Source organism: Sus scrofa, chromosome 13, assembly GCF_000003025.6.
Source record: "Sus scrofa isolate TJ Tabasco breed Duroc chromosome 13, Sscrofa11.1, whole genome shotgun sequence".
Taxonomy (NCBI): Eukaryota; Metazoa; Chordata; class Mammalia; order Artiodactyla; family Suidae; genus Sus; species Sus scrofa.
The window spans coordinates 48,485,383-48,500,897 of record NC_010455.5 but is presented as its reverse complement, the minus strand read 5'-3'; the positions used below and the strand labels follow the sequence as shown (position 1 = coordinate 48,500,897).

The following is a 15,515-nucleotide window of genomic DNA, read 5'->3' as shown; positions in this document are numbered from 1 at the left end:
TATGTCCTAGGCACTGAGCTGAGGTGAATCATAAATAAGTCCCTTGTCTTCATGGAGCTTACATGTCAATGGGGGAAAATATCTGAAAACTAAAGTGGAAAAAGACAGGTGGTATGGGTGGGGGTGGCGTTGGAAGGCATTCTGTTTTACGCAAGGTGGTCAATGAAGGCCTCTCTGGAGTTTTAGTTCTTAAACAGGTGAATTGTCAGGGCTTCCTCAGCAAAAGACACAGCAAGGGTAAAGGCCCTGATATTGGAGGAGCTTGGCATGTCTGAGGAACAGGAGTCAGTATGGCTAGAATGGAGGGAGCAGGTGGAATGGTAGTGTGGTCCGAGCGATGGGGTTGTTTAGATCATGGAAGGAAGGGTATAGATCTCATATGAAGGGAGATGGAAATCATTGGAGGGGGTTGAGCAGAAAAATGTAATCTGACATGTTTCAACAGGATCCCTCAGGCTACTGTGTGGAGGACAGTATAGATTACAATAGATGTTCATCACCTGGGGTCAAAGGTGATTGAAAGGGGACCAATTCAGTGGCAAAGGATTAAGGCAGACAAGGTAGGCTGGTTTAGACTAGGGTGATAGGGGTGTAAGTGGTTTCTGGTCAGAGTCTTGAGAATACAGTGAAGGGAGAAGCAACAGGATTTTCTGATGGATTAGGTATGAATTGTGAGAGAGAAGGGAATACGGAGAGCTGAGGGCAGAACCAACTCAATGAAGCCACTATCAATATGAGTGAACTTGCTTTAGAATTTCAAGGACATTATACAGGGTGGTATTAACTTATTCATTTTGTACCCGAGGCCAAGTATTCGAGAGATTAAAAATCTCATTCTATTCCACCATGATATAAGGTATTTCATGATTTCCATCTTGTCAGAGGTCAATTTAGGACAATGGAAGTTTTCAGTCAGAAAAGGTTTTATTATAAGAAACAATGCCATCAGGTAAAAATGCAAAAAATTGTGCAATTATGGCAAAATGTTTAAAAATATCTACACATTTGCCCCCAAAGGACTACAGTACTTACTACATACCTGAGCACTGAACATTGAATGCCGTTTTAAGCTTCTTCACATAGGGAATCTGATTCCTCGCAAATCACATCCACTTATCCTCATGCACCAATGAAATCAGCTTGATGTTTAGGCATCAACTTTGTAGGATAACAAGAAAACAACGATGGAAAATATAGAATACGATTTCTACTTTCCTTTAGCATAATTATACCACATCCAGTTTTCAATGCATAAAAAATATATAGGAAAGTGCCACATACTTTCTTCAAATGCAAAAACAAAGTCAAGTGGGGCTGGCATATGTCACCCTATATTTTAATTCTATAGTACCCATTGTGCCTTTTACTTATATTCTCATACTATGCAAATGTACCTTAAATATCTAAACACAGAGCCACACATATCATTAATCTTAGTTTTCTAGGACCTCTTCTGAAATCACTTTAAAAGTGGCGAAATATCCCAGCTATATAATTTAAACAAATAGTGCTTCATACAAAATTCAAGATACATTCTACTTCCCCAGCAAATTCTAAACCTTGGCTTTGACACACTATACTTTCACACCCTCAATATAAATTGTTAGAGCAAAAGGACCAACTGTTGTGCAGATCAACAGAGTAAACTGACTGCAGAACTAACCACAGTACTTTGTTTTCCTATACATCAAACAGCACATGGAAATTGCTAACTCAATGTTCTAATGTCATGTTTTCAAGTAACACATCCTTCTAAATAAATACGGGAGATTGTCTAAAAGTGGCAGGAAATCTTAGATAGTCCACAAAGCTCTCAAAAATAAATCACATGAACATCTCTTGGAAAAGTCAGTGAGTTGTTTTTTCCTCCCCTTTGCAATGCAACACAGTAAAGATGCTTCAAAACACTCACAGAAATAGCCCCCAAAGAGCATGAAGATAAAGAAAAACTGGGGAGAAAAAACAGATGATTAGTTGACAAAGTCAATAAAGAGGTTATAGACATACTACCAAGGCCATAAGACCACACTCATCTAGTTTCCCAAGACTAGATTTTAAAATGTCAATTCTCTAGACATTGTCCACTTGAAATTCAGCTTCAGGAAACGTTCCCTACTTGTAGAGGGCTGTGACAAGCAGTTTGGAAAGTTTCTGAAAAACGAGGTATGTAATGCAAAGAAGCAATGTTTTAAATTTGTTTCACAGTTATCACATTATGATTTGTGCAAGAGTTTTTAGTACAAACCATGCCAGTTAGTTTTCTTTCAGAGAATCAAAATATTCCAGTTGAGGACGGACTCTGGGCTATACTTATATCCTTTATTAATTTTTCCAGGCAGAGTAAAAACTAATTACTGATCCAAATATCTGCCTGAGGGATAACACATGAGTTGCTTTGTCCTGTCAATATTTCTGACTATTAGAAACTCAGCAGTTAAACATGAGAAACAATTTAGCGTACCTATAATGCTGTGGTTCTATTCACTCCTTTCCTTTTCAGTCACCTTCAGCTAAAACAAGTTTTTCAATGTAAAATTATTCACAACTGTTAAGTGCAAAAATAAAAAAAAAAATGAGGTGAGGTTTTGTCATATATAACGTAAAAGCCATTAAATGAGACCACTGCAGGAATTTTATGTTTCTGGAAAGCAGAATTTTAAAATTAGGTGTAAACTTCACATTATGCTCTGTGAAGGAGGGAAATAAGTTACCTTTCACTGCACTGATAATGAATGAACAGGTAGAGGATGGAAAAGGGGGTAAAATGATAAAATGGCCCACGTTAGTGCAAAATGAGAATAGTGTTCTTTTCACTATTCTAAGACTGAATCCAGTTAGACCAATAACTGGCCATATCTTGCCATCATGTAGGTAGAAAATCTGGTGAAATCATGCTAGAGTAACATGTAAAGTACTACAGCCATGAAACTAACATACCGATTTGAAAGGTAAGCATAGGCTCAGATGATTAAAATCTATCTAGCTATACACATGAATTAACTTATACAAGCACCAGCCACCTGTGATTTTGGGCCCTTTCTAGGATTTTAAAAAAAAAAAAAAACAGAGACAGTGTTAGCACTTGAAAAAATTATCAACAGAAAACTGCTATTTTAAAACTTTAGCTTAACTTATAGTAACATGGGGACTCTAAAACAATCAAACTAAAAGCTCTTAGACTGATTTGTTTTTCCTTCAATCTACTCTAGTAACAGGACACATTTAAATCTCAGTACAATGGAAAACAGTACACAAATATACATATATTCAGAATGAGGGTCTAAGTTAGTGCGTCTCTGTGTTGGAGAGGTCACAGCTCAAGTCCTAGTGATATTGCCTCAGATTTTTACCCGTATTCAAAATAAAAAGTCACATCAAACTATTTTAGCTGTCTCTAACCCATAATACCCTAACCACTTTTCAAAGAGTGCATAGTTGTCGAGTCATCTGGTATCACAAAAATTCTAGAATGATATGATTACTTTTATACCAGAAAAAAAAAAATGCTGATAATTGCACTTTGTTACCTTTTTCTTACTGAAATGAAAACATCACAAAGATGGAAAGAAATGCCTCCCTACCCTCATCTTTAAGAGCACCCATCTCCACGCATAAACTCTCTCAGCTTTCTTAAATACTGACACCACTTCTTGTATCTTTGAAAGACTAAGTTTCCTTAAGTACGAGATGCCGGTGAGCTCACTAAGGCCTGCCCTTCGTTAAAGTACTTTCTGAAGACACTGAGGATAGAGTTTAGCAACAGCACATTCAAAATGCCGGCCAAGGTCCCAGAGTCGATCTGGGGTTTCATATACTTTCATCCATTGGTCAGTGATGTCATCATATTGATAAAGGGAATTTTTTCTGCTGGTTCTGAAGACATGTTCTTCAACGGTCACTTGAGTAGCTCGAACAAATAAATGTAGTTTATTCTGGAAAAGTACCAGTTTAAGGTATGGATTTATGGACTCATCACATGGAAAGTCCTTCTTACGAGTCCATTTATTGAGTTCAATATCATAGGCTTCTACAGTAAACATACGCTGATGATTTCCACAGGTTCCAGCTATGTAGTAGATAGAGTTCTTGTATACAGCTGCTAAGCCCTGGATTCGAGGCACAGTCATGGGGGTTAAGAAACCCCAGTAGTCTTTCTGAGGCTCATAGAAGAGGAAAAATTCTCCTAAAAAACACGAAAAAGAAAAAAAGAATATGCATATTTACATGGCTCTTTTTGGTTGTATGTTGAATACCAAAAAGTGTAATTTTCCAAATATTTTTCTTTCTAAAATACTTTTTATAATACCCAGAGATTAAATATTATAAAATAGCTTAAATGTCTTCATTCCACGGCACAGCATAACATAACATTATGGTCAACCTGAACTGGGGTGTTCAAAATGGGGAAGTGAGAGCAGTTACTTTGGCTTCATGGCAGAATAAAGGTTAAGACCTTGTTTCCATTTACTCTATCATTCCATTTACTCAATTGGATATTTCAGAAAACATATTTTAAGCCAGCTCTTAAAAAAGAAAAGCATGATTACTAATGGTTAGCCAGTAAGATCAAGATATATACATACAGTCTCAGCATGAATAAGCCACTATAAATTTATGTGTTAATTATTTAATTAGAAGATAGTACACAGAATCATTCAGATTTGTGTCTCTGGGCCACTCATGTGTTAACTTCAGTTGCTATAATGCAAAGACAAATATTCAAGAAGAGTAAATGTGACTTTAAGATGACCAAAAACATGCACATGGTTTATGGAATTGACTATGACTCAGTTTCAGTTCTATTTTGACAATAAAAGGGTGTGCTAAGTCAGAGTGCCAATATAAAGACGTCTAAAATAAACTAGTGAATATTTACAAGAGCTTGGTTAAATATAACATTTATATAAAGTCCTTGATATGAAGATCTGAACCCTTTACGAACAGATTAAATGACAGTCTAATAGCCACTGACAGTACAGCATAAGCTTCTGACTATTCATGTCAAGTTTATTTACATAAAGAGGCTTTGTTTAGATTAGAAGTACCTAATTCTAAATTGAGCTTCCCCTTGAAAACTGTTTTGAACTAGGTTTCCTCCTACGGATAAATGTAAGTGTCTACTTAATAAAAGTGAAGCTGTAATTTCAATTTTTCATAAAATAGCTTGTTAAACTCCCAGATTTTGCTTACATATTACCTACCCCTATGGACTTATGTAAAAGGATTCTTAATAAAGACCAGAATTAAAACTTTCTACCATGTACTACCTCACTACAAATTTCTTATAAAAAGGTAAAATAGTACATTTAAAAAGTTGATTTTTCAAATCTAAAGTCTTCTTTAATAAATTAAACCAGTAATAGACAATTAAGAAAACCCTCAGTGCTTCACATTTCTCTTATAAAAAATACATCAGGTTAAACAATGTTCATTCCATCCCTGAAATTCTATTAATTTATTATTTTGCTTTAGTATTTACCTTAATACACAACCTACACATTCCATTTGGAAGTCTTCTAATTAATTCTATCTCTATCGACTAACTAGGGGAGTTCCTATTGTGGATCAGCAGGTTAACAACCTAACATAGAATCTATGAGGATGAGGGTTCAATCCCTGGTCTAGCTCAGTGGGTTAAGGATCCAGTGTTGCCATGAGGTGCACTGTAGGTCACAGATGCAACTTGGATCCTGAGTTGCTGTGGTGTAGGCCTGCAGCTGCAGTTCTGATTTGCCTCCTAGCCTGGGAATTTCCATATGCTGCAGGGGAGACCATAAAAACAAAAACAAAAACCCTAACTGGTCAGCCAGTAGAACCAAAATATATGCAGAGAGTGCTTCATCATATTAGAAGATATAACCTATCCAACCATTCTCAATAGATTTTACATCCATTTGGATATTCCATTTTTTGAAAAAACTAACAAACCTAAATCATGCCCATGCTTCTATTCAACTAAAATATAGCACTAGAGAGTACTGCTACTTCTAGAGAATTAACTTCATATTGAAGTTTAAACAAATGAATTTAGGCATTTCTAGGAAGTTTTAAGTCAAGGCCTGGAAGAAAGAACATATTAAAAAAAAAAAAACAAACCCACAATGGGAAAAGACCTAAAGAATCAGGTGTATCTAACAGAAGTTGCCCCATTTTCTTTGTTTTATTAGAGTAGTAGTGTGAGAAAAACATTACATATGAGCAATTAAGAAACACAAGAAGAATAAAGATGTTGATATTGCCAACACTGCATCTAGTATTCAAGCAACTAAAATAAGAAACCAAACAGAAGGAAAACATTATCACAAACAAGAATCTTGGATCAAATATCTTATTTGCTCTTACTCAGTTATTCTTTCTACTTCTACTATATAATCTTTGCCAGAGTACTAGTCTTCAATAGCTGAAACAAAAAAAATTTAAGTATATTAATGGTCCCTCTCCTCTTATAATGTTAAAAGAAAAAGGTGACACCCCAAAATTTTTCAGTAAAAAAAAAACTTGAAAACTTAATGTTCTACAGACGGCAACAAACTGCAGTGAAACTGAAATCTTAAAGACTGTAGTTTAAACTCTTCATAATTAAGTTTCATAATCTTTGCCATCAAAAGGCTTATACAAAATTCTTTGGCAACTGAATAGTATAACTATACTTGTTGCTTTGTTCTTTTTTCTCTTTAAAACTAATCCAGTAAGTTCCATAAAAAAAATAAATAGTTGCTGCAACATCTCTTGATCATATATTACTGAAGAGCAAAAAAGTCATGTATCAAACTGGCTTTCTTGTTTAATGTCTTAAAAGTGGCTCTGAAAGAGTTTTCCCCCAATGCTGAACTATTATTTATGAAAAAAATGTTTTCAAAACTATTTATTCCACATGATGTCAAAACACAGTAAGAACATAAAACATTTATAGGATCATTTCAGGAACTTGAAAGTACCTGCCCTTTTTGATTGAAAAATTTATTTTCTTTACTGGTCCTTTTAAGAACAGACTATTCCAACAAATAGTTTATGACAGGAAAGCCAGAGGCATTCCTCAATTCATAGAAACAACTTATGTTTTACTTATGTTTTAGTGTAAGTGAGTGAACCCCAATCTGACCTGTTACCCTTTCATGAAGAACTAAATCACGTAGGCACCTACCCTGTAAAACATAGATCTTCTCTTTGTACTCCACAGCATTGTGAAACTCCATTGCAACAGGCATGGCACAAACTGTAGTCCAACAATTCTCTCTGCTGTCATAGCACTCCACAGATTTCAGTGAGTTTCTCCCATCACCTTCATAAACACGCCCTCCGATTGCATACATCTTCCCACAGCAGTACACCAGTTTGCAGCCTATTCTGGCTCGAAGCAAGGATGGTTTGGCTAGCCACCTATTGGTGGAATGGTCATACATCCAGAAATCATTTTCTGCCTTATGATCAATGGATACCTCACTGCTGCTTGGCCTGTACCCTCCTGCGATGTAAATATCATTGTCCGGTGAAACCAGAATCCCAACCTCTCTTAGGTCATTCGGTGGTTTGCATAGTTTGAACACTTTTCCTGTGAATATATCTAGACAAGGCACTGTTTGCTTCTTTCCTGAGTGTTTGTGGGCAGCATCAAAACATATGATCATTTCTGATGCAGTCATTCCAAGTCTCTGCGTGCAGCCATTAGTACTCAATGGTCCCTTTTCCCCAGAGCTTTTGGCTATAGCCTGTGCAAACTGAGGTGGAATTTTCTCTACAAAGGTGTCTTCCATCAGAGGAAAACGTATGCATTTGGCAAAAATTTCTGGAAGGTGCACTTCTCTTTCACTCTGTTCATGTTCAAACCACCTTATGATGCTTTCATAAACATGCTCTTCTCGGTCTACGTTTAAATCATCACTGTTTAGGATACTTATCAGTTGGTCTTTAGTCAACTGGAGAAACTCTTGTTCTTTGGTGACACACAGGAATTTTTTACGAATGTATTCTTTAGAGCGATCTCCAAGTTCCTGATGACCATAATGATCAGCAAAGATGAAGACCCCAATAGAATTCTGTGGGTCCAAATGACTGATCATGTACTTAGCACACTGGTCTTGGATGGAGGGAATCTGGAAGATGCTAGCTGCAGTAAACAAGGCTTGAACATTGGCCTCCGTCAGAACAATTCTGGAAGTATAGGCATAGTTCAACACTAAATCCATCGATTCAGCTTCAACACCAACTATTCTAACTTCTTTTTGAGTGCTTTCTGTAAGGCCGCTAGTGAACATGGATCTAGGAAGGAAAGAGTGGTTAATTTATGTGTGCTACAAATAAAAAGTATTGGAGTTCCCTGGCAGCCTAGCAGTTAACATTCCAGTGTTATCACTGATGTGGCTCAAGTTACTGCTGTGGTTTGGGTTCAATCCCTGGCAAAGGAACCTCCACCTGCCATGGAAGCAGCCAAAAATAAATAAATAAACATTTGTAAATTAAAAAATAATTTTACTGTGGCATTTTTTTAGTTTGCTTTTTAATGGCCACACCAGTGGCATATGGAAGTTCCCAGGCCAGGGGTTGAATCTGAGCCTCTGCTGCTAACTTTACTGCAGTTGCAGCAGTGCTGGATCCTTTAACCCACTGCACAAGACTAGAGATCACACCTCCACAGCAACCCGAGCTGCTGCAGCTGAATTTTTAATCCACTGCACCACAACTGGAACACCTATGGCAAATTTTCAAAAGTATAAAAGTTATCACAAAGATAACCTTTTGAAACTGAAAAGTATTTCCTAATGTGTTTCCTGATATGCTGAAAGAAAGGGGATAAAAGTTGATCATCCAGAAGAAGGATTTAGTCTGGTTAATGTCAAAAACCTATCCTCAAGACCAGTCAGTGTACTTTGTGCCAACTCTGAGAAAAGGAGAATATAAGTAAGTAAAGCACATCAAAAGGTGGCATGCACTATTTCAGAATGTCTTGTTTTCCTTGGAGCACTATCGTGGCTTCTGGTCAAGCTGCCCTTAAGGACCTGAGATCTTCAATCACCAGGTCAGTTAGAAAGTTTAACAATGCCCAGGAGTTTCTGTCGTGGCTCAGCAGTTAAGGAACCCAATTAGCAACCATGAGGACTAAAATTCAATCTCTGGCCTCACTCATTGGATTAAGGATCTGGCATTGCTGTGAGCTGTGGTGTAGGTCACAGACGCAGCTCAGATCCCATATTGCTATGGTTGTGGCATAGGCTGGCGGCTATGGCTCTGATCAAAGACAAAAAAAAAAAAAAGAAAGTTTAAGAATGCCCAAAAGGTGTCATCGTGACACACTGGCATATAGAGACTGTCCAATAAAATTTTTCATGACCCAGTGGGAATTTACAGGAAACTTGTACCCCAAACATATCTTTAAAAATTTCATCTTAGAAAAATAAGATATTCTTCAGAAGTTCATATTTTCTACCTACTCCTTTTTAAAATAATTAATCTTTGAATGTTTCCTTAATCATTTTAAGGAATATAAGAACATCAATTCACTTATCTTTGGACATTTTGAAAACGTTTGCTAAATTTGAGAAAACCAAGAAATATACTTTTCTCAAGTTTACCACATTTTTACCTATCTATATTTGCAGATAAGTAAAGATTATGGTAGGATTAATATAATGTCTATTTATAAAGAGATTTTAAGAATTAACTGATTCTTTGGAAATAATGGTTATTAAAATTCCAAACTATTATTTTGAAACCAAGCTTTTTTTTTTTTTTAGAATTAAAATATCTGTGCACTTATGGTACTTTCTTGGCCAAAACATTAAGTAGCCAAAAGCCTGGCTCTATATTTAAGTGCTAATTGTTTATAATCACCATTTGCCTTTCTTTTCTCTCCTCTAAAGTTTCTTTCTGCTAGGCTATTCTTAAACATAAAAATAAAATCAAAAGCTCTTTTAAAATCCTCTTGAGGAGTTCCTGCTGTGGCTCAGCAGTAACAAACTTGTCTAGTATCCATAAGCATGCAGGTCTGATCCTTGGCCTTGCTCAGTGGGTTAAGGATCTGGTGTTGCCGTGAGCTGTGGTGTAGTTTGCAGAGAAGGCTCAGATCCCATGTGGCTGTAGCTGAGGTTTAGGCGGGCAGGTGCAGCTCCAATTCAACTCTAGCCTGGAAAGGACCAAATGCCACAGGTGTGACCCTAAAATAAAAAATAATAAAATAAAATAAAACCTTCTTTAGAAAAGGACTGTGTGCCCTAGGATGCTTAATAGATGTCTATTAAAGAAACTGACCTAACACTGGTAACAAATTTGATTATTCAGCTTCACACCCCTCCTATTTTATTTTTAAGTGCAATCTTACAAGAAAATTTCCCTAAATTAGAAGATTTCCAGTAACTTTTGAAGTGTTTATCAAAAATGTGAAATTAATTTAAAAATGCAATATGGAATATTGCATGTATATAAGGGTACCAGGAGCCAGCTTGTGGCCTGGGTTAACCATCTCTTGTCCTATTTTTACTACTGCTATGTAAATTTTAAGTTTGATATCATACAGGCTATTTTTAATGACTAAAAACTAGATGCTCCAATGTATGGAGCTGGTTTTCAATCCAGGTGCTGAAAAACTCAGCTATCCAATTAAAAAGAAAAATAAAGTCCTTCATTAGGCAAAGATTAACTCCCAAAGGAAAACATCACCACATATCCTTTCATCATGGGAGCTACTACCAAGCTGAATACACTGTTCTCACACACAGGAGCAGTGTGACAAGTGAGTTCTCCTCTGTTCTAATAGATTCTTTACATAAACTCTGTATGAAATGGGGGTCACTTCCTCACACAAAATCCTAAGTAACAAAAACTTTCTAATAATCACACAAATTTTACTTCTGGCAGGTCACTGGGATCAGGAAACAGACATGCCAGATTTCAAGCTATTCTATTCTTCCACCAGTGATGCAAGACTTAGAAACTATTAAGGGAGTTCTCTTGTAGCACAGCTGGTTAAGGATCCTGCATTGCCACTGCAGTGGCTCAGGTCACTGCTGTGATGTGGGTTCAGTCCCTGGTCCAGGAACTTCCATATGTCATGGGTGTGGCACCCCTGCCAAAAAAAAAAAAAAAAGAGAGAGAGAGAGAAAAAGAATGACTTTCATTTCAAGTATGACTTTCTATATCTCACATAAGGAGCAGCACTGATGCCAAGAAACTTTGCTACAAAAACCTCTACTGAAAGAAAAGAACCTCATCTTTAAATTTTCTAGCCAAATATCTTCATCTGAATTCACATGCCTTATGCTTAGAAAGTTTTCCAAGCATCTCCTTCTTGGAAATTAAGAAAATCTACTATAGCTTACTTTTTTTAAAGTGATTTGTCCATGTCAGAACTGACTGTGCTCTTTCTGCATGCAGTCCACTCCCTCCACCTTTGAAAGCTCTTGCCCACTGATTGACAGTGGGGGAAGTCAGCCTTTGGACAGGAGTCTGCACCCCCCCTGCAACCCCATTATAAATAAAGCAAACTTTCCTTTCCACAAAAAAAATAAAGTGATTTGTTTAGGTCTTCAAAACCATTAGCCAGAGGTAAGCCAGAATATCAAATACAGTGAGATATAGACATTTTCATGTTAAAGTTTCATTTTTTTTCTTTTTTACTTTTCAAATCTAATAAAAAGTTAATAGTTCCATATGGTAAAATTTAAAAAGAACTCACTCTTGTTCCTTAAAAGTCATACAGTGGCTAAGAATCCTAGCTCTGGAATCACACTCAACCATTGCCACTAGTTACTAGTTAGACAGATGACTTACACAGGGCATTTAACCTTCCTGAGCATCAATGGATGGCCTCAATAAATGAGTATCACCCACAGTTTCCATTAGAAGCCAAACTTTATATATTCTGTGTACAAGAGTTTCTTTTTTTTCTTTCAGCACACTGCCTTGTTTTGGTTAATACTTAATACTCTAATGACCTACCATATGCAAGTCTAAATGGTTACATCATAAGCATCAAACTGAAGTGACTATATTTAACCCCGTATTCTGAGAAAGAGGAACCAGAAACTACTGTCTGGAAAACTACACTGCTATATGCCCTATAAAGGTAAACATCTTCAAAAGGAAAAAGCACATTTAGGGTGTGGTTGAGAATATTATTTCACAGTCATTCATGCACCATTTTTGAATACTAAAAGGCTTAAAGTGAGAACTTGAAACAAAAACAGAAGTTAAACAGGAAATTGCCTCTTTCACTGATATTTTCTTAGAGAATGAAATTATTTTTTAGACTCAAGTTTTAAAATTTTACTTTTCAAATTTTATGATATATAAATATGAGTTTAAATGAAAATGAAAACTGAGCTTAAAAATACTTCTGGAAATCTTAGAAATAATCACTAGTCTGGGGTCTAAGACACATAGAACCTAGATTGCATTCATTTTTATTTCATTGCTGTTATCCCCATGGCATTAAAACAATCCATTAAATGGGTAATTTCTTTTTTTAAAAAAACAGGCTATTATGTTTTAAATTCTAAAAGAGTTAACGTGAACTAAAGAAATCTTGGATAAAATTCTGGAACAAATTCCAGATCAGCACTGTCCAATAAAACTCTCAGTGACGGAAACGTTCTATATCTGTGCTGTACAATGTGGCAGCCACTACCTACATGTGGTTACTGGGCACTTTAAACATGGCCAGTGTACTAAGGAACTTAATTTTTAATTTGATTTTAGATAATCGAAGTTTTAATAGCCACATGTGGCTAGTGGCTGCCATATTGGACAGTACAATTTTAGATTTTCTGAAACAAACAGAAACATATTCACTGACTTAAAAACCAGCCACCTGAATTCTAGAAGAATCTGTCAAGTACCCCCCCCACCTCAAAAAAAGGCTTAATAAAATAGGGCCAGTTATGTATTTTCTGCAAACAAATCCATTGGTTTCATTTCATTGTCGCATCTCAGTATAATAATCAAGTGGGCAATACTGAGGGAAAAAGGGAACTCGGTGCAGATCTCAATAGAAGTTTCCACCATCATCATACCTGAAGTAAGGGCTGATTGCAGCAAGAACGTTTCTATGACAGGAAAATGTTTTCCCGTGATCCACTTCCACTACAATGTCTGTTAGCTGCCCTTCATCGTACATTGTTTTGAGTTGCTTAAGAATACTGCAAGCATGGAAGGGGTCCATGGCTTCGCTGGCTGTGTCTGAAGATGGAATCCCATTCGGTGTTGGGGAAGACTTATTTAAATCTAGCAGGAAAAAAAAATCAACCACAAGAAGTTCGGAGTCAGTTTCACCGTCGCGGGGTTTTATTGGTTTCTTTGTTTAGTCTTGTTGTTGTGGGGTCGGATTTTTTTTTGGGGGGGAGGGGTTGTTTGGTTTGTCCTCCCCCCTTCTAAATACATACTTGTATACAGACACTCCCAAATAGGACCGCGAGGTAGGATCTGGGCAAGAGCGAGCTGCGATGCAAGTTCCAACAACCAGCCTGTTCCTCTGGGAGCCCGGCGAGCTCGAAGCCCGGTGCTCGCGGAGGGACCGTGCGGGCTGAATTGGCGAGGTGTCTACGAGGACTCCGCCACAGCCGGAACGTCCCAGCTAAGAGCGCAGGGCAGGAGCCTCACGAGGGAAGCTCGATGGATGGTGGCCGCCAGTGGCCCCCTCAACCGCCTAGTGAACAGGTCGGAGCGGAGGCGGGTACCCGGCCTCCCCATCCCTGTCCAGCCGGACCGCCCACCTCCCTCCACGCCATTCATCCTCCCTCCCCTCATCCCTGTCCACCTATCCATCCTTCTTTCCCGCTCCTCATCGCTGCCGCCTCAGCTCGCAGCCTGAGCTTGGCCCCAGGCCCACCACCCCTCCACACCTCGGTAACCACCACACGACCCACCTGCCGACGCGGCCATTTCTCGACGGGGCCCGGGCTCCAGCTATTTAAAGAGGAAATGTCATTTCGCTTCTCTCTCTCCCGGGTTCCGGCTCTTCTAAGCTGCCCCTAGCCAATGGGGTGTCCTACGCATCCGGCTCCGCCCGTAGCCTCCGAACTCCGGGCGCCTATTGGCCACGAGGAGTGCGAAAGCGCGTCGGGAAATGTAGTTTTATTGTCCCCGCTCCCGCGTGGTCTGGGTCGGGTGGAGGCCTAAGCCGGCGACTCCTATTGGGTGGTTCGGGAGGAGGAGGAGAGCAGGGAGCCCACCAGCCTGTGTCTGCAAGGCGCGCAGTGCCTGCCGGGAGAGGTAGTCTTCTGGCTGAGGAGAGCTGTCATTCTGAGAGGCGAGGTTAGGGAAAGCTCTTGAAGTGCGAATGTCCCCATTTTAGGCCTCTCTCGAGGCCCCCCGATCTTTTTTTTTCTTTTTTCCACCTGGTCTTTCGTTTCCTAAATCTCCTGCCAATGTTCAGCTTCCGGTATGAATGTGGGGGTCCGCGTGAGGGCTGTGAAACCAGACAAATTTGGAAATGGACAAGAGGGCTGTTGTCCAAAATTGTGAAGGAAATCTGACACCCCACTCCGAAGAAAAATATCGGGAGGCCGAAAGCAAGCCATCTCTGATGAGTCACCTGTGACACCCAATTGAAATAGCATCGCCTTGGCTGAGTCTTCCTGTTTCCACAGATTAACTTGTTCTGGTTACAACGGCTGCTCAGGATCTTTAACTCTCACTCAAAGCCTTGCTTTTCTCGAGCATCCAGGGAACACCTGTTCCATTTTTAAGAGCACATGAACATTATAAAGGGTTTCAAGGTGATTTCCTTTTATGTTCCTGAGAAAGTGAGGTGTTGAGATACTTAGTAGTCTGGGATTTCCTTTGAAGAAATACTGGAAAGTGCCCTGAGCCCAGGATTAGGGACAAGTACTGAATCTCTGACTCTTTACTTCTTAATGTGGGACCATACACAAGACCCTTTAATTCTTGAAATGTTTAGCTCCTTCACCGGTAATGTGTGAATAATTATTCCTATTCCATCTGCTTCACAGGCTGCAAGCCTTTTGAAAGAAAATACAAATTTTACTGTTGACATGTTTTCATTTTCTTGTCTCCTGTTTCTAGCATCTAACAGGGTGCCTGGCACATTATAGATACTTAATATTTTAAAAAAATGTAAGTCAGAAATGAGCTAATGTCAGAAATGCTATTTCTAGATGTTTGAAATTTAAGGCAATTTTATCAGTGAGTGGGAAGGGAAGGAATTTTTAGTGGAGATAGTCCATGAGCATAGCATTTCTAACCCTGAAAAGAGCCAACAGTTCAATTTTTTTTTTTAACTGACCTCTTTTGCGGCTGCATGTGGAAGTTCCCAGGGGTCCAACCCACACCACTGCAGAGATCTAGGCTGTTCCAGGGACAGCGATAGATCCTTAACCCACCCACCACAGGAGAACTCCAAATAGTTCAGTTTCTTGATGAAGGATCTTGGAATTTAAGAGGTGATGGAGGAGTTCCCATGTGGCTCAGCAGTAACTAACCCAACTAGTAATCTGAGGAGGAGGGTTCTACCCCTGGCTTCCCTCAGTAGGTTAAGGATCTCACGTCACCATGAGCTGCAGTGT

General features: G+C 38.6%; 1 protein-coding gene across 2 annotated transcripts; it reads right to left on the bottom strand.

Annotated features, from left to right (window-relative positions):
• KBTBD8 (kelch repeat and BTB domain containing 8) lies at positions 906-13,979 on the bottom strand. Of its 2 annotated transcripts, XM_003358491.5 has the most exons (4): positions 13,857-13,979; positions 13,005-13,215; positions 7,145-8,259; positions 906-4,183 (listed from the first exon to the last, which is right to left on the bottom strand). In XM_003358491.5, exons 1-4 carry the CDS (start codon positions 13,870-13,872, stop codon positions 3,720-3,722), a joined length of 1,806 nt encoding a protein of 601 aa, XP_003358539.3. In that variant the 5' UTR covers positions 13,873-13,979; the 3' UTR covers positions 906-3,719. The 2 variants fall into 2 exon arrangements, with proteins under 2 accessions (XP_003358539.3, XP_020924858.1); XM_021069199.1 differs by lacking the exon at positions 13,857-13,979 and having other exon boundaries at positions 7,145-11,059; positions 13,005-13,140.